Source organism: Anoplolepis gracilipes, chromosome 16 (assembly GCF_047496725.1).
Source record: "Anoplolepis gracilipes chromosome 16, ASM4749672v1, whole genome shotgun sequence".
Classification (NCBI taxonomy): Eukaryota; Metazoa; Arthropoda; class Insecta; order Hymenoptera; family Formicidae; genus Anoplolepis; species Anoplolepis gracilipes.
Window position 1 is genome coordinate 823,449 of NC_132985.1, and position 20,462 is coordinate 843,910.

At 40.1% G+C, this 20,462-nt stretch overlaps 2 protein-coding genes across 7 annotated transcripts in view; both read right to left on the reverse strand.

Annotated features, from left to right (window-relative positions):
* The window catches only part of LOC140674382 (uncharacterized), an 80,692-nt gene extending 74,037 nt beyond the window's left edge, over nt 1-6,655 (reverse strand). For all 3 annotated transcript variants that reach the window (XR_012048199.1, XM_072907866.1, XM_072907868.1), the window contains exons 1-2: nt 6,548-6,655; nt 5,317-6,042 (exon numbers count right to left, since the gene is read on the reverse strand). The gene's annotated coding sequence lies outside the window, so the exon portion shown is untranslated. The remainder of the gene's footprint in view (nt 1-5,316; nt 6,043-6,547) is intronic.
* Nucleotides 6,656-11,950: 5,295 nt separating this feature from the next.
* LOC140674542 (uncharacterized) overlaps nt 11,951-20,462 on the reverse strand; it is a 32,639-nt gene continuing 24,127 nt past the window's right edge. For 2 of the 4 annotated variants that reach the window (XM_072908142.1, XM_072908143.1), the window contains 3 exons: nt 20,114-20,438; nt 18,064-19,606; nt 16,046-16,936 (listed from right to left, as the gene is read on the reverse strand). In XM_072908142.1, coding sequence (XP_072764243.1) covers nt 16,137-16,936; nt 18,064-18,856 — 1,593 coding nt within the window. In that variant the 5' untranslated portion in view covers nt 18,857-19,606; nt 20,114-20,438 and the 3' untranslated portion in view covers nt 16,046-16,136. Of the gene's footprint in view, nt 12,259-16,045; nt 16,937-18,063; nt 20,081-20,113; nt 20,439-20,462 lie in introns of those variants that run through there. The other 2 variants (XM_072908146.1, XM_072908144.1) reach the window with 2 other exon arrangements.

The window sequence follows — 20,462 nt, forward strand, 5'->3', positions numbered from 1 at the left end:
AAAGAGACGTCACGTCGGCTCGAAACTCGAACATTGTCCGCACCATCGATCTTCGACGACGCAGCAGATCGAATGTTCGCTCATTTATCTCCTGTTAATAAACAGAGAGAAGACTGTGCGCGAATCGTTACAATTTATCAGGCGCAATAAAGATATAGATGCGAATCTTTTTGATTATAAATACACTTCATTATAATTAAGTTGGTACTTGAGACATTTCGTCAGCGTAATAATATCCCATTTATTTTACACGCGAAATAAATTATTTGAAATCCGGATAAAAAAACATCGCTCACGATCGCTTATGATGAATATAGATGACAGATAAAATTATGAAATATATTAAGGATCGGCAAATATAAATATATTTATATGATAATACTGTCAATTAATATAATTATGGTACTATTATTTTATCATTTCATATGATGGGATATTATTATATTATTTTCTAGACAAATATTATCAAGATATATGTTTCACTGTAATAAATAATAGACTACATTAGAAGCTAAATCACACAAGCTAAATCATGATATGTTTGCAACGTTTTCAATCTATAATCTCTCTGTGCACGAACGTCTCGATTCACGTATTGTATTCATTCGATTATAATGTACAATATATAGTCCAACTATTTTACATTTGAAATCGCAGACGGTTCGTGTCCATTTACGCCGCGCGCGCCTGCACCTTTCGAATAGCGTAGGAGAGAATTATTTCCATGTATGCGCAGCGGATGCACATCTCCATGGAAATTCGCCCATTTCTACGGAGTTGTAAATTCTATAGTCCATAAAGAGCGAACGCGCCCGATTGAACGACTAGGAATTTATCTGGGAATACCAACGCGCGATCTACGCGCAAATATCTCGCCATAGATTCGGTTTCGCCTTTTTCCTCCTCGATTCTTCCTGAGAAATTTTTAAGCGGGTTTAGGCGAATAGAATATGAAACGTGAAAATTCTGCGCGAATAAAAGTCTGTACAAACAAGCTTAGCTTTAAATTAATTTCGAGCGAATTTTACTTTCACAGAAACTTTATTCGATGACTCATTAAGTGTTACGTACGCGAGATATTTATTGCCACAAATAATGATTTCGAGTAATTTTTGCAAAAATAGTATATATTAAATCGAAGAATCTATTATTGAAAGCCTCACATATATTGCAATTATATGTACCATATCGCACGTATATCTACGTATGATTCTGCAATTTTCAACAACCAAGAAAATATTCTTCTCTAGTTCGAGTTTCATCTCGACCGAGAGTACCGTCTTTTCCGCAATTTAGCAATTCCTCGATAAATCTAATCGAGGTTTTGCGTGGGATGTTGCGATGGCGATCGCCTCCTCTTCCTGCCTTCGTTATCATGTCGTGGGGTGCACAATGCGCGATTATTATTCTCTCCTTGTATTACCATACGATCGTTAATGTTAATGAACCCTGCTATTACGCTGACACTAATTGCGCACTATCGTGACCACGTTTGGCACGGATGCGGGGGTAAATCATCGCGAATGAGACTCTAGTTGATGAAGCATCAGTATCTCGCGCGGCGTAACCGAAATTCAATATTTTTATTTTGTTAATTAACAAGTAAGTATACGATGCAGGAATCAATTTCCGCCAGTCACTTTCCAATCTTACTGCATCATAAATCTATCTTGCGGTGAAAGATATATTTTCGCGATCATCGATCTATAAATCCAACATCTGATATCTAAATTATCTCGAATCGTAATTACCGCTCATCTCATACACGTTGAGGAATATTATCAATGATATTGGGAATTATACACATCAGGAAATCACGTTTTACAAGTAATGGCGGTGAAAGCAAAAGATGTAGAAAAATGTGCGCAACATGTGCACATCTGATAGATTTTCCGGCAAAATTATGCGCACAATTTTGTGTCAAATGATTTCTTGAATTGATGATTCCTTTGAGAAAGTCTGACTCAAAGTATTTCTAACGATGCCTAAGACACCTGCGCTTGCGACAAGACGGAGAGATGGATGTATCTTGTTAAGGATACTTTCACTATTAAGTCGCAACGTGCACCACGCGAATCAACGAATGCATTCTCGAGGACACCCAAGTTTCGCACGTCGTAAGATTACTGGCGCCAACGACGGCCAGTGTCTCCGTTGAATAAGGTCAACTGCGATATTATACATTGATTAATGCTCCGGTCAATCTCGAGGAATGCGAAGCTAGATCGTACAGCTTGGTCAATATCCATTTATCCATTACGATAAACACGAGTATCGTTTATTCGCCTGGGGATACGTCAAACATAAGTTACACGAACATTGTGCAAGAATTATACTGTCGATTCAATTTTAGAAATGAATTCTAAAAGAATCTAGATATCTGAAAATTTTTTCAAGAAAGAAATTATCTAATTTCTTTAAAGTTTGGTAATTGATTTTTTTGGAAAATATTGTTAGTTAAAAAAAAGACAAAGATTATCATTTTAAAAATTATAATTTAATTATAATTCTCTATCCAAAAAATAACCAGAAAAAATTTATTCAACAATTGCATTAAAAAATAATGTAGATTGTAATTTACATCTAAAAGGTCACATTTCCGATTCGTTGTCAGTTATAAAATATATCCCCCCGTAATGTTGTAAATTACACGATGCATGTATATGCGTTAAAATATAATGTCGCATAAATTACTTCGTTAAACGTATGTGCGCAAGAGAATGCGAATGTACAGCAAAGTGATTAAGAGAGAGAGAGAGAGAGAGAGAGAGAGAGAGAGAGAGAGAGAGAGAGAGAGAGAGAGAGAGAGAGAGAGAGAAGGGAAGCGCGGGAGGACGAGAATGGCGAAACTCAAGTGACAAAGTAAGCGCCATAACTGTCGACCTTGCTTCTTGCCACGGCGCCTAAAAGCAGATTAAGTCCCCGAAAGTGCACTTACATAAGTTCCCGCTTGTATTCGAGACGGATGAGAGTGATGTAAACGCACAGCGGGACATTTCGTACAATGGTGACGAAAGTAACGGAATTCCGCGCGCGCGTATACATGTTCGTAAATTAAAGTTCACGACTCGAGAGTTTAATCTTGATCGATCGAAACCGAGCTCTCAGAGACACATGCTAAAGAAGAGAAAAAGAAAAAAGAGAAAAAGCGAAGTATTAAAAAGAGATATTTAAATATGAAATATCCAGTCCGTGAATTAAAAAATGGCAGAAAGAGAGAGAGAGAGACTGCTATCGTCTTTTTTCTCGCAAATATCGCGTAATATCTCAATATTATGGGTTAAAAAATATATGAAATAAAAATGCTGAAACTGGAAATGATGAGATTTAATATAAATTATTAAGCATAATAACCGATTTAATATAAATAACAGGTAAATCTTTAATTTTGCGCGCAAGCTCGCTTGGAATATGTTGCACATTTGAGTTACACGATTGAGTTTCGAAAGAGGGAATTTTTGAAAACATAGACGAGTAAATTTTTAGCGAAATAAATAAAAAATATATTGTGAATAAGTGTGTCACGTTGGTGTTATAAATTACATGAATTTTGCGTAGCAAATTAATAAAATCCTCGATGTATAAAATCCATGTTAAATACATTACCATGTAATACGAAAATCACTTTAAACCCAAAATCCTATTTAAAATTATGTATTTCACGCATTCGCATTACATCATACATACGTTTAACGCGCAAAATGCTCAACTATACTTAATTTGAAAAAAAAAAAATAAAACTTTACCACTTCAAGATTCAGCATCTTAATTCATTTTTCAGATAAAATCGTCGAGAATTTAAGCGTAAATTATAGCCCATCAATTTTTTCTTCAATTTATCTATAAAATTAAATCCAGATCACAAACTCGATTTTTCGCAGCGCGATATCTGATCATATTTACGATCGTGCCGATGCATGCTCCGTTTTTATTTCCGTACTGATGCAAATGACGCGAAACGCCACGCAGTTACATCGTACGGTATTTTAACGCACGATCGCGCTATACATATCGAGTTTCAACAACCCGGTTCGCGAATTATACAATAAATCCAGCGTAAAACCGCGAAAGCGGGTGCATCACGCGTGTAACGTAAATTTCGCACGTGCGCCTTTTTTTTTACGTCCTTTTATCATCGAATAATTATTAACCATAATAACCGATGGCCTGAAAGCCATTTGACAAAAATATACGCACTGTAGACATTTGTTCGATATTAATTTGAGAGCCGGACTCGCATCGTCGCTAATTACAACAATCTCCTCGCGAAATTTAAGCGAGATGTACCGTTAAAAGAATCTTAATTACGTTCGATCAATCGCGTATATAATCGCGTATTATTGTCGTCGTAAAGTCGCTTAAGTAATTGCAGCTGTCAAGTAGGAATATTTGCGAAAACCTTGAGCATTCAAGCTGTTTGGTATCAACAACTTTTGACTAATAAAACTTAAAATCTTCAATGTATGGGGTGTCTTAGAATATTTGATTTTAACGAGAGATTCAAATTCGAAAAGAATCTTTTTCTCGAAATAAAATTTCTACAAAGAGATTACTTATTTATTTATTATTCACGTTTCTAACATAGTTATACTGATACGTATGAAATGTAACGTAACGTAAAAAAAATGTTCTATAAGTTGCTGCGACCGGTTCTAGAATTTTTGGGTTTTGACGAAGCAAGAAACGTATCACCGCTCAACACTTGACGCCGATCGGCCGAGTCCGATAACACACTTATCACCACCGATGGAGTGCACTGAACCACGACGCATGACTAGTCGTGTTAAATAATGACAAGTAACCGCGCGTAATAAAAAAAAAAACGCGAGACGGGACGAGAAATCCAACCTTCTTATCGTATACGATCGCGGAATTTCTCGTTTTGCACAGTTAGCGACACGAGAGCTGATGAAGTTTCGCAGAAAATTGATTACAGATTACTTATGTGCATGAATTCACATCTCGTCTATCCCCTTACGAGGATATGTCTGTTTAATGTGCACGCGATAATATTTAATATGTTACAAGTTAAATTTTTCAATTAAACTTTAAAAATATTTAACCTAGTTCGATACCGCAGACGACTTTTATTTATTTTTCAATTTTAATATAGTGATAATAATATTCAGTGAACAAAATTTTCTTTCCCTCTTCTGATTTTATACAGTGAATAATTTTCAATCTATTACGCATTAATATATATTTGATTATTTGCAAATTTTTAATTTATATTGAATAAATTATATATTGAATAAAATTGTTGGCAGGTACTCGTTTATGGATCAACATGTATTATAAATGCATTCAACAACTCACCAGTCGATGTATCGCCTCCGCTCCTCCCTTTGCCTATTTGTTGCTGGCTGCTCCTTCGTGCCATCCAAGATGATTATCCACCAAGATCCACGCTGCGATTGCTCGCGATCGCACACACAATACTGAATAATCCATCAATAACGATCGCCCGTTATTTTATACGGCACTCCCGGACATTGTACAGACACCGTACGCACTTGAACTTGCGAAAGTAAATGACACGAGAAATCACACGCGCTTCCCCGGTTTATCGAAATCAACATCTTTCGGCAAACACCGGTAAAAAGTTGATATACATTGTCTGTCAAATCTATGGCCCTCAATATACACCCTGACTGTCACAGAACTGCGCACTGATAAAACTCGCAAGAATATTTGACGCTACTATTGTCTCCACAATAACGTCACGTGTATTGCGCGTCCAGTCGTACGGGTGACGTACGCGCACATAGGTTAGTTTACGCCGGTTCACGCCGATTACGAAGGTCGATCAACTTCGTGTGATCTGATTTACATTACAGACGATCGTCCGTTATTCAATACGACACTCCCGACACTCGTACACGCACTGAATTCACCATCAATGTGCAAACGACGCGAAAAATCACACAGCTGTCGCGGCTCGATCGCGACTCGACCGCGACCCCACGCGAGTAATATGATACAACTGAAGATGCACGCGAGTAATCACCGATCACGTGACCTCGGAATGTCCCTCGCCGACCTCTATAACCACAAAAGCGAAAACTCATCGTCAGTTATGCGTCTCATTAAATAATTTCGAAAGAATAAATAAATAGGAAGTATTATAACGGATATTATTTGTATCTATTATGAAAGCGTGTAGGAAGCTTCGCACAATATAATTATATCGAAAAAACAATGCGCTTATCTGTAATGACTTTGTGGAAAAGTAGAAAGTATTGCGTTTTAATCGCGATTATATAAAACAAGTGTAAATATTCTTTCTACTTCTACTTGAAATATACAAATTACGTTTCAAATAAATCGCAATTATATAAAACATATTTATTCACCAAAGAAATGAATAATTACAAATTAAATAAGAAAATCGACGAGACGCGTAGTACGCAACACGATCGCGACTATTCCGTTTTAAATAAACGCAATGCGAGAAACGATTCGCTAATTTCGATCGCTTTGTTACACGAGGAATGTGAGAGGCACTTGCATGATTTTGTAGAGACTACGAAATTGAGACAAGTCTTACTAATAAAACGATGAGAGTTCCGACGACGAGACCATCTTACCGCGACGCTGGAGTCGATTAGACTGACGCGAAATTAGACTACGTATTGCCCTATATATTGCGTGTATGTGTGTGTGTGTGTGTGTACGCTTCGGAGCGCCGGTGTCGCAGAAAAACCGAGGCTCACCTTGAGCTATTATTTTATTTACATCGAGCGATTCCAAAATCGTCGCTTTTTTTTTCGTTGCCAATATATAATGTATATCTCTCGCGACTGTCTCGTTCAGTGGCGTAGCCAGACTTAGGTTTTGGGGGGGGGAGGGGGCTAAAAATATTTCTATGGCTGGAATTCATAGACTTTTCTCAAGAAAAGTCACTGAGACTTGAAATCCTTGGGGGGGGGGGGGGGGGAGGGCTATAGCCCTCCCCTGGCTACGCCACTGGTCTCGTTGTCCTCTCATTGTCAGTTTACTTTTACAATCACGCGAGATCAAATATGTAATAAAATACGACGAATGAAGACGTAATCTCACCCTCGAAAAAGGTAAGCTAGTACGAAAGAAGATTAAAGAATTCGCTATCAATAAAATATTACGTGTTATATTTTATGACGAATATACATCGGTCTTTCGATCTTTTTAGAATTTAGAAATCAGAGGTACATTCGTGTCTCTCTCTCTTTTCTCTTTCTTTATTCCGTTTGTTGTTTTTAACGTGATTATTCGGTCTTTTTCTCATTCTATCCTTTTTCTTTCTGTGTATGTACATGTGTGGAAGATAATGCGTTGCAAAATTATATCATTAAAAAGTATAAAAGCAAAGATAATATAATGTTAAGTGTATTATTACTTGAAATATCTAACAAAGAGTATTGTCTATAAATCCGGAAAAAATAATGGATAATAAAAAACGAGTCTTTATATTATACATTCGCATATTTTATTCTAACATAATAATTGTTAACTATAATGAAATTCCTCTTTTATCCACGAAATAAAATGCCGATTGCACTTTAACATTATTGAAAATTTAATATTTCTCAACAACGAAAAATTTTAGAATATTCTCCGACGTGAAAAGCAGTGAGCGCCACTAATCCAGAACTTTATAATTTCATTAAATCATTTTAATTGCAAATTGAGCCAGTTACAGAGTACGATTCAGTTTAATTTTAGAAAGTAAAAAATTTACGCGATTCTAAAAATGAATATATCAGGTTAAATAGATGTCATGTATAATTTTGATATCTTGATTTAATTTTGTATTCTATATTTGTCATACACACACACATATATATGCACACAAATAATTCGATATTTTAATAATACTCAAATAACATTTTTGACATGATAACTTTTCCTATTTTAAGACATATAAAAACTTTTAATTTGAAAATGTTTGTATAAAATTATGTAATATGAGTTTATATAAAATTATGTAATATATGTAAATTTTTGAAGAATATAAATTAATTGATTAACGGAAGACCTCTCCTATCTCTAAGACTCTACGTTCATTGTTAAGAAATTTTTTCATTTATCGATTAAATCATTTTACCTAATTTAAAAAAAGAATGAGAAAGTTTTGTGACACTTTTTTCTCGAAAAAATTGGTCGGTGTCCAGCAAATTACAGCTTCCTGCGGAATTCCACGCTAGCGATGAGCGAATTCAATCGGCGTTTACACCATGCTTACGCGCTACTTTAATCCAATTAAATCTGACAAGACGGCGCGACAAGAACGTTGGCGGACCGGTGGAGCCAGACACTCTTACGCGCGACATTACGATATCCTTCCTCTTTCTTTTTCTTCGTCCAACATTCCGCGGATCTAATACCTTGTTCTCGTCTCGCAAGGGTGTACGTATCCGTATGCAAGTATGTGTGTGTGTGTGTCTTGTCGTTGTCGATTATACGCAGATTCAGCTAAAGAAATGGATTTGCTCGTAAAATTGAGAGCCACAATCAACTGGTGGAACGCACCGATAAATTGTCGGCCAGTGAATTTATTCGTGAATTAAAGCCGCCGTGATAGCGACCTGATTATTTATTAATAGAGCCACCACTCGCAACACGTGATAACTTGGTCGCACGTTGAATCAGTTATTTTATGGCGTGCCTCTTGCGCAATATTGTAGACAGATTGCAGGCGGTTAGGACTGGCTAAAAAGACTAGGATGCTCGAAAGCGTTAAAAAAATCATAGTTGAACGTTATATAGTTATCTGTGACAAATTTGTATTTAAAAAAAACTCACAATGTCAACTTGATGAAAAAATAATTTTAAATATTATAATTTAAAAGAATTTTAATTATAATTTTTCTTAAATTATCATCCAAAAGATAATATCTTTTAGCAAGTTTGTAACACCCTGCGTATAATAATGCGACGAACGATTTGCGGTCGCAATCAGTTCCACTTTGCTTCGCATGCACGACGATTATAAGAAAACGAGCCTAACCCGTAATTACGCGCGAGACGCAAAATATTGCCGAATAACGTAATAGCCACGTGGTGAGGCTGTTTTCGGTGTTTTCTGCGTTCGGCGTGAATAACCGGTGCAATTACCCAGTGCACGAAAGGTTGCATTAACCTCCTTGACCCATCGCGATCTTTTGACCTCGCGGAGGTCGGCTGATCGAGATCAATGCTTATTACTCTGAACGCCAATATACGGTCTGTCGCAAAAATTACCTCCCGCAATACGATACTAAATATATCTGAAACATCACATGCTTCTGATAAGTAAAACATGTTTCATTAATTTGCCGAAAAGTCGGCGATATTCAATATTAAAAGAGCGTAGAGAAAGTTCTTAATAAACTGGTTGAAATATATTTATTTGTTGCTCATTAAAAAACATCTTCACTCTTATGCGTGTATAAATTAATACGAACATAATTTCACATGCATTATAAAACATTTTAGAGTAACGTTAAAAATTCAAAGGAACATGGAAACGATATTTTCTCGACAAAGACGATAACAGATATTTCTTTTTCATTGTACTTTATAATTATCGTTCTTTATACAAAGTCCGTTAGCTTAAACTCGCGTGAAAGCGCTCTTTCTCTCTCTCTCTCTCTCTCTCTCTCTTTATTTCTCGCGCATTTTACGGCCAACGGTGGACGATATATTTTACGCGGCTCGGACATTAATCAGAGTTGCAACCGCATTTTTGCTCGGTCGCGATTTTCAGGAGGTGGAAACTTCTTTCTCTTCCTCCTCTCCTTCTCTGGGTCCTACGTAAGAATAAGCGCAAAGAAGAAATCTCGAAGAAACTTTGGTCGGACGTATCTCGCGAGAGCGCGACATTAATCAACGCGGTTCAACATTGTATCGTTCTTTTCTACAGCACAGTACTCTTGAGCTGGGCGAAGCTTTTTGCGCGTTTCATCGGTACCAGCGTGTCCATAAAGGGAAAGGAGACGAAACTGTGGCGCGTTATCCTTTGCGAAATACAGCGGACGATATATACGGAGGACTATCTTTGGCACGAAGATATAAATTAATGATATTGTGCGCCCCCGAATTTTTCTTATCCGATGAAAGATGAAGGAAGCGTGTCGTCGTATTCGCGCGAGAAAGTTGAGAGTTACGATAAGTTCTTAATGTAATCTTCGCGCGAGAGAGCAAGCTACTGTTTTTATTGCCTCGCGAATGGACTATCAATTTAACGGACAAAATCTGGACGTAAAATATCCTTTGACAGGAGTGAAAAATGGAATGCTGTCTTAATAATGTCATCGCGTCTCGCACGATTTACCTCGTAATCATTCGCGGCTTCGTTGTGCAACACAAATGCGGGACACCGTAAATATCCTCGATAGAGAGAGAGAGAGAGAGAGAGAGAGAGAGAGAGAAGGGATCTCTCGGTATCGGTTCAGTGGTTCGGGAGACGACACTGTCCCGTCGTGCATCGCCCTTTATACTTACGGTATTCTCGAATTCCAATAAAACGCCTCTTTGTAGCGTGTCCAGAGCGCCACCGTGGCGACAAAGGGACGGGGTGTATCAGTCTGCATTTCTCGACGAAGAAAAACAACGGCGATGACAACGACGAGGACGAGGACGATGACGACGACGAGGAGCCTTCCTTGGAAGAGAGATGTGGTCTTACCGCTTTTTTCCTGTTACCAGTGCGAGACGCGTTCCCGCTTTGTCTGCCCGAATGGAAATTAGATCCGCTCTCGTTGCTCTTCCTTCCCGTTCCCTTACCCTCCCAGGCGTATCCTGAGATTGAAAAAGACTCGAGGACTTTTATCTCCGACGTAAGCAGATTCCGTCTGAAATCTCCATTTCAGTCAGAATTATGCTTCGCGGTCGTATCGCGCGTTTGTCAGACGGCGCTTCCGGAATTATTTCGATCTCGTCGCTTCGTTTGGATTCCTAGACAATAGAATAAAAAAAAACTTGGATTTAGCAGAACTTTGTTCCTCATTGATGTGGATGTAACTCTGTAAATTGCTAGATTATTCATTCACAAAGATACACCAGAGAGATTGTAACATGTTAGATACATCTTGAAAGTCAAAATGGCTTCACAAAAGCTTTCTTTATATTAATACATAATTTGTTTTTTTATGATACATATTAATTTCTTTTATTAAAATTTAATTGGATTATTATGATAAATTTTTTAAAACTTTAAATTATTTTATCCATATTTATTATCATCTTTAAAAAAAATCTTTCACAGACGGTTGTTAGAAAAATATTCCTCTTTGTTTAATTTATAATTATTTATTTTAAGTTCTTCGCTATTTTTTACGGCACACACACACACACGTTTAGTTTTCATTTATTTTGTCTACTTATATAAATAAGTAGTCGCTGACAAGTAAACTGCACGTTGCATCGGTCACCACTCTATCACAAGACAAATCTGTGAGATTCATTTTGCCGGAAACGGCATAAAATAGACGAATATTGAACACGGAGCCATAGGGTTATAGAGAATGAACTCTTTCATGAAACTCGTCGATCGGACACAGGGTAGCGACAGAAAAAGAGATAGGAAGTGATTGCATTTCGCTTTGTGATCAAAGTGAATCTTTGTAATCCGTATTCGTTAGTTTTCGTACTTTGTCGACCGGGACCGAATACGAAAAGTACACATGTTATCTATTCACCACTAATTTTAGGTAACAAAAAAAAAAATCTGCCGACGAACGATTTAAGAGTTGAGCGTTTAAAATTTGTCGTGATAAAGTTTTTTTCATTCAACCTATATATATTAAAATTGAAAGATGTATTAAATATATTGATAATATAATTTATTTATATATTAATTATTTAGGATTTTAATGGATTAACAAGTTTCGTTCTCTTTTTTCTATCTCAAGCTGTATCATCGTGACATTATATAAACTTGTCTGACAGGAAAGCAACAATACAAGATTCATGTCGAACCGCTTGTAGAGATCGCGAAAGGGGATAAAGCGGGGGAACGGAGCAAACAAAGAAGAGAGGATGCTAATCTCCTCTTGTATGGAAAAATCGAGAGAGCGTCCACTGATGCAGACTCAGACCGAGGTTTTCGAATAGGCTATTCATTCGATGCAATATACCGTGTTTAATATAGTGCATCCCGTCTAGACGGCAACGGCCGTTCTAGTCGAGCGAATAGTTACCTCGTTACGTGGCGAATTCCTGCGAAAAGGACCAGGAAGGAACGGGGATGAAAGAATTTGGAAAGTATATAATCCATCCGCAATCTCGATAGCCTTGTACCTGAAAATTGCAAAAAAAAGAAGAATAAAAATCTTCTTATTGAAACAATAAAAGGAAATAACCGGTTTTCGCACAAATAGTAACTTAATAAATAAATAAATAAATAAATTTCAATCTATAAAAGAAAAGTGCTAAAAAAGAAAAATCAATCGATCAATGAAAAGAAATTAAAAATACTTTTAGTCATATTTATTTGGAAGGAACAACGTTATCAATCACAATTCTACCAAAGCAAGATCTGCGCGTCGAAGCGCGTTCACCTTCGATTCGTATTCGCGCCGTTCTTAATAACCTGGTTTAATTAAATTCAAAGCGCACGTCGTCGTCGCTTCGATGTCCAATAACCGGTGGTGACGGTGGTTGCGCGACGCAACTATCACGGAAACTGGTGCAAACTCACTCGAGAGCCACGGACGTTATCGAGACGGCGAGAGCGAGCACGACGGGACGTCGCACAATACGTCGCATTCAACGGACACCGCACGCGCGGTGTCAGTGGCACCCACGTCGATACGTGTAACAGTCACGGTGCATCGAGGTATATCGCGCGATTTTAGTCAATATAAGCGACTCCGCCTCTATAATAGAGCCAAGAATTCCGCGATGAGACGCCCGCGTAGAATTATATTGAAATATACACCTTGTCGTTTGACAAGTTGGAAACTTTGTATCCAAGGTATCCGCCTTGCGATATAATGGCGTACCGTGTTAAAAAACTATATACGGTAGTTTGTACGAGCCCCGCGATGATAGTCCAACCCACTTTCCTTGACAAGCCTTGAGAGAATTTATCTTTAAAGTTGAGAAAAATTGACTTTTCGCACTCGAGTTTTTTTTCTCTAGAGAAATCTGAAATTCTAAAACTTTAGAATGATATTCATATCATATTTTGTCTTTCACGTAAATTCTCTAGTATAATAGCGTTATGTGTAAAACGAAAAATATAATTACGATCATGTATAATGTAAAATACCATGCTTTTGATAATGTAGAAACGCATTTTAAACGTCAAACAAAAATTGCAACGTCCACTTTAAATCGTTTCAACAAACTGTCATTGTTCAGATTGCTGTTTCAATTCGACCCCGAGACTCCGGCTAAACAAAACTTCTCATTCCAAACCCCTGTTTATCAGTCTCGCGAGTGTTCTCGCGAAAAAAAAAAAAAAAAAAAAACAGAACACACATCCGCGGGATCCCGCGCGGCGAATAACAATGCAATTCGAATATATCTACAATTTGAAGGATCAGCAATTGATTTGACCGCTCGGTATATTTGGAGTAGCGAGAGAGTAGCCGGGTCGGAACGCGCACTCTCGATAGCTTTATAAAAGGCTTTTACCAACGCAAATGCCGTGATACATGTGTGGGTACGTGGCGCATATACGCAGCTCTTTCTCTCTCTTTCTCTCTCTGCCTCTGTCGCATGTTACAATTTAACGTATACCGGGTGCGACAACAAAATTAGCGCTTCCATCTCGCCCATCCGCCGCAATGTCCATCGCCCATTATCTACCGGTCGGACGATAATAACTGTCCATTAGCCCGGCGACGTCAGTGCATAACGCAATTGGTTGAAGTATCGTGCCGTTAATCGAATTGTAAAATTTGCGTAAATTAGATCGATCAGGTATTGGCTTGTTACAAAATCTCGCGTATAAATCTTCCGTCAGATATATCTTTAAATTGAACATTTAAACATTTTAGATAATTTCCGTTACGTGTATTACTTGCGTGTGTATATATATATATATATATATATATATATATATATATATATATATAATTTTTTTTTCCAAATGTTTAATATGTAAAAATTTATGAGAATTATTGATTTATCTTTTAGAACAAAGCTAGATAAAAGTACGTAAACATTTGTATAAAATAACGTCTCTAAATCTAGATTTCTTTTCTTTTTGGAAATTTAAATAATTATTACATATTGTGTTATCTGCTACTAATCGTTGTCCATTTAATAAATTTTAGATAAAATCTTTTGAATTTAATTGAATATATGCAAAACAACGTTAACATTATATCAATACTTAATCAACATATGACAAGCAGAGATATTTTTTCTGAAGATATGATGGATATACGCTGTCAAGCATGTGTGACCATTAAATGATCGATGCCAATCCATCCATCAACACAGTCGGACACGATAACTTTGTTTTCCTATTCCCCTTTTAATTTGTAGGATGGAATTTATAGGATAGCATCGTATATAACTACAAATTGATATTTTATTCAATGTAATATATGAGTGTGTTAGAAAAAAAATTATTGTAATAAACGGTTAATTTGTAGCGCACAAGATTGCTCTTTTATCAATCGTTTTAAAAATTATATTAATTTACAAAAAAAAGGAATCAATTTATTTTATAATTGAATAATATCGAGATAATATCTAATTTTGATAATTTTGTCATAAATGGTTTTGCCAAAGGTGTATCTTCATCTCTTTCAATAACATAAATAAAAACTCTACGTTATTCATAAAATTTACAGCTTGCATATCCCATGATTACGTTCAAAATTGTTATTTTCATATATTTATTTAGATTTGCGCGAAACACAGTCTTTTCAAAACTATGCGCGATTTCGCGATCCTTGAGAAAAATTATGATGCAGGTGCGAGATTTCTATTCACGTTTTGTACCTCATTAGTTCATTTTAGTAGACTGGTTAGGATAGCTAGAATTTACCATGAAAAGAGAGAATGGGTTTTACATAATGTGTGCACAGCTGATCGCTAATAATGTAAATAGATTAACGTGTTCCTGAGATATTCATTATTTGAGAAAATTCGGTTTTATATTAGATATTAATTTTCATTATATGTGTAAATGCATATTTTCATTCTTGCAATTAAAAAATATTTATAAATAATTTAATTGTAACATATTTATTATTTATCAACAAAAAGAGAGAGAGAAAGAGAGAGACTTTGTTTTCTCATATTATAGTTTAAAGTTAAAGCATCGAAAAACTTTAGAATACGTCATCTCGATGAATTAGCCGGTCGCAACTCGGTGTTTTGCAACGAAGGGTTAATGAACGTAATACACGTCGACGTGGTAAATTTGGTCAACTCCACACCCTTTCGGGTGCGTCCAGGACGACGCACCCTCTGATGTTGCGTCAAGCAGGGTCAGCTTCGACGTAACGTTCACATGTGATATTTTTCCGTGCGTGTGTGTGTGTGTGTGTGTATGCTTGCTCATGCTTTTTAATCACGAAGAGAGAAAAACACGACGAACCAAAAGATCAACTGTCTCGGCGGAATATAATCACGCTTCCGTTATGATGGCGTAGATAGGTGAGGCGCACGCGCGCGCTAATAACACTAATTGTGCCTGACGCTTTATTAATTAAAAAACTTTCTTTGGTCTATGACAAAAATGAAGATATTTTAAGAGCAAACTTGTATACATCGAAAGAAAGATTATTCGCCAGAATTTATTCTGCTTTATGAATATTCTTATTTCGTGGAAAGCGAATTACAGAAATATCACTTTGATTTTATCGCAATCGCGTAAATGTTGATCTTTAAATGTTTATCTTTCGTTAATTTAGGCCTAAATACGATTGTTGCTTTTGAAAATTATCTTTCATAATAATTTTAATGAATTCTTTAAATTAAAAAAAAAAAAAGAGTACCATTATATACAATTTTATTCTGTATAGATTTATAACTAAAATGGAATTTACAGGGGATGCCGGAGTGGGAAATTTTTCTTTATACGAGATGGGGGAGAAAGAAGGCGCAAAGATTGCGCTGAATCTTACTGAAAAAATACCATCATTTTTATTCTCTATTAATAAAATTATAATTCTTACTTCTCTATAAGCGAATTAAATCGCGACGGGCTCTCGTCAGCCGAAGAATGCGTCGTCGCCGGAACCTTCGGTCGTGCAATTCTGCAGTAACGATGCCGTATTCGACATGTCGCTGACAACGTCGCCGACAACGCCGTTGCCACCGTTTCCGGTTCGCGGCGGTTTTACATCCTGGCCTTGCGAGGATGTATCATAGATGCCGCGACTCGTCGTCTGCTGCTGCTGATTCTGCGAATTGATCTCGTTGTAGACCAGTTCCTGGATCTTAAGCCGGACAAACATTTGCCTGTCGAGCGGTAGACTTCTCAGGGGATTCCGGACGCTCATGAGGAAGTGGTAGGTGTCGTCCTCGTCCTCAGAACCCATCGCCAACCTCTTTTGCAGCGACTCATATCGCTTTCGGTCCATTTCCATGCCGTAATCATTATCGATCGCGTCCATGAGCGTCCGCTTTCGACCGATTATTTTGCTCATCTTCGGTGGCGGCATCACCTGATGCAGGCCGTCGTCGTTGGACAGCAACGACTGGCAGGAATCGCCATCCAGATCGTCGAACTGCGTTTCTTCGTGGCCTTCGAGGATGTCGATTTGCGGCTCGATCTGCGTGCCATCCGGCGACGAACGCATACCGATCGCGCCGACGCAGTTTTGTGACAGGGCGCAGCCGATCACTCTGGAGTTCATTTGGTCCCGCAGGAAGAACAGACTCTTGAACCAGACCCATTTGGAATCGTGTTCTGTGCCACCGCCACCGTCGCATTTACCCCGATAAGTCTTTTTCAGCTCGTTCCGGAAGTTGTCACGCAGGTGCTTCCATTTAGACTTGGCGACGTCAGCTGGAACAAAGTAACAGCCGCGTTTCTGTAACGTAACTTATAAATTATTAAGAGATCGTTATACAAATCATTAAATATCTGCTCTGAAAATTTAAAAGCTGAAAGATTACTTTCAAAGAGAATATCTTGTATCGAAAATTATTTTTATTTTATTTTCGTCAAACTTAACTTTACGAGATATATGAAAGAAGTAAAAATATCGTTTTATACAAATAAATAGAGAATAAATAATGTTTACTTATTAATCATCAATCAAGTCGATTAGCGTAAAGAATTATTTTCATCTCTTCAACATTTTTTTATAATCAATAATATTGAAGAGGAAGAGCGCAAAGATGAATCAACATTGATTAATTGAAGGTATCAAAAGGTAGGAGTTGCAAGGTATGAAAATACAATATCATAATAAACATCATTCTCCATCAGTGAGTATTATCTCACGATCGCTATTAATTCAGTATTTATTTATCGATGATAAGGTTTAACGCGCACGTGTTGCGTGCAAACCGCGAGTAAATTACGTATACACTCGCGGAAAAGAGAAAGGAATCCTCGTCGACCCATCGCCCGACCATACACCCGGTGACATCAGTGTGCGACCTGGCGGCGATTCGCGCGAACTAGCAGCCTATATCTCTCCGGTCGGCTTCTCCTTTCGCGAAGCGCCGAGCTATCGACCTGTTCCAGCAAACGGTCCGGTCGCCCCGGCTGGCGGTCGCCAGATCCATTCGATTTCTCGTCGTCTTTACCGACGTTCTTCTCCGGTCTCCTCGAGCCGGTTTCGCCGGCTCTTTTGTCGGGGACTTTGCACTATATACATATACCTAAGATACCTCGAGCATCTCCAGGGTCCTCGCAAGGACAATATACGAACCTGACGACCAATCGACTTGTACCCGGCGTGTATTCCACCCACTCATCGAGCGGCCAACCAATCTCGCGAGCAACCATCCACACGTGCGCACATAATACGTACATGTATACAAACGTATTTACAAGGACGAATACGTGGATGGAAAGAGAGAGAGAGAGAGAGAGAGAGAGAGGGAGGAAGGGCGAGGGGGGGGGGGGGGAGAAAGGATTTGTATCATCATTCATGAAACGCGGGCCGAACGGTGTATACTCACTCGACACCTCGCAGGCCCTCGCGATCTCTCGCCACATCTTTAGTATGACATCGCGGTTGTGATAGTTGACATTCTTCTGGTCCCAGATCGCGGGTCTCGCGTGCACCTCGCTGATGAGCCGTTGAAGGTCCATCGTCATCGCGCTCCTACGGCCGCCGGCGGCGTTGCATCGCCGTGGCGAGCGTTTGCCGGCGCGTCGATTGAGAAGCGTGACGCCGGCGGTGCCGACGGAGGAGGCGGCCGCACGCGTGCCGCTTCCTCCGACACGTAGCTGGACTTCCCCGCTGGCCGCGGCCGCGGCCGTGTGCTGCTCCGAGGCGAGGTGGCGGCTTCTCGGTTTATCGACCCGCGCCGCCACCGAGTCTGACGGCCCCGCGGTGGCTGCGTTGGCGACGGCGACGGCGTCAGCGTCGGGCTCGAGGACGACGACGGCGTCAGCGTCGGCGTCGGCGTCAGCGTCGGCGTCGGCGTCGGCGTCGGCCTCGGTGCTCTCGGTTACGGCGGCGTTACCGCTCGGCGTGGTGATAGCGCCGGCCGCGTCGTCGTTGCTCGTAGGAAGCCGTTGACGCCTCCTCTTCTTTCTCTTGCGTCTCGCGACGCGGCAGGTGGCGGCGACGGTCGAGGAAGTGGTGGAGGTAGTGTTGGCAGCGGCAGCAGGGGCAGTGACGGCGGCGGCAGCGGCAGCGGCAGCGGCAGCGGCGGTGCTCGCGGCGAAGCCGAGCCGAGCGGACGAACGTAAGCGGCACGAATCCAGGGCTATATCCTCGTCGACTCGTGCGCGCGTGTCGTCCATGCACGCGCGCGGGCCAGCCGAAAAGGACGCGGCGCACACACGCGCGAGGAAACGAGCCGACTGACAAACACGCGACGACGACGACGACGACGACGACGACGACGACGACGACGACGACGACGACGACGACGACGACGACGTTGACTGACTGACCTTGATCCTTGTCGACGCTCGAAACGCTGGAGACTCTGACGATGTAAATGGATAATAAACGCTGGCCGTCGTCCTCGAGGAAGCGAGGAGAGGCCTGGCCAATTACTACAAGACGCGAAGAGAAAAGCGGAGCGAGTAAGCGAGCAAGCGCACGCATGCACACACACGCTCCAGCGGTGTAGTGCTACTCGCGCGTCGCGCGCGTCGTGGCCACCGCGAGACCTTCGGCTCCGCTCGACCTCGGTGCTCGGCACCGCTCGGCACCGCTCGGCGCCGCTCGACCCGCTTCGGCTCGACTCAGCGCGTCTCGTCTCCGCGCGGCTTCGAGCGGCTTCGAGCGGCTTTGCGCGGCGCGGAGAACGTGCTGCTGATCGCCCGCGCGAGAGAAGGAAAGAGCAGGTTCGGCCCAAGCGAAGAGCAGCGGGATAACGTCGAGCGAGTAAACTACCACCGGCTCCGGCTCTGGCTCCGGCTTCGGCTCCGGCTCCGGCTCCGGCTTCGGCTTCGGCTTCGGCTCCGGCTCCGGTTCGGTAAGCGCGCAGGGACGTGCGAGATATATATATTTCGGAGCGGATGACAAACGGATCGCCAGCGACACTGAAATATTGATAAAGCTTCTCTCTCTCTCTTTCACAGAAAATGTAATTTAATTTGCAAAAGTGACTCAAATTGCTTTTATAAATATTACTAATGGAAGAAAAACAGTATTATTAATCGGAGGAATTACACACTGACATAAATTTATCAACCCCTAAGAGCAAAGTTACTTTCTCGGTTTTCCAGCTTCCGGAAACTTGCAGAAAGAGATTATTGCATCGAGAGAGAACTCTTTGACAATAAAATAACTTTGTTTTTAACTCTTTCAAATATCAAGCTTATAGAAAAATTTAAATTAATTTAGGTAAAATAATATTGTTGCAACTTTCCTCAGAACATATTTCTCGACCTTTGTCAATTTAAATATCAGTCTGAATATTTATCAATCGATAGCTTTATAGAATTTTTCAATTCAACTTTTTCGCAAATTAAATCTGCCGGAGAAATTGTCCCCTTTGGACATCTAGCATGAACAATCGGGTATTTCGTATTAAATGCTGAATGCACCTTGGCGTTTAATCCGCTACTGAATGGGCGTGCGGCTGCAACCGTCGTCGTCGTCGTCGTCGTCGTCGTCGTCGTCGTCGTCGTCACCCGCTACGAAGCGGCGCATCCGCTCAGCTCGGCTTTATCTCGGCTCCGTGTCGCGTCGCGTCGCGTCGCATCGAGACAAACGTGCTCGTCGCTCGTCGTCCGCTCGTTAGCGTGACTTTGCTCGACCTGGCTCGGCTCATTTCGGCTGGCCTCGGCCTGGGCCGTGGCGATCCGCATAATGTCCAGCATCCAATCTGCAATTCGGCGGCTGGAGTTTCTCGCGGCCGTGATTTCTCAGCTAAGGGGACAGAAGAGAAAAAGC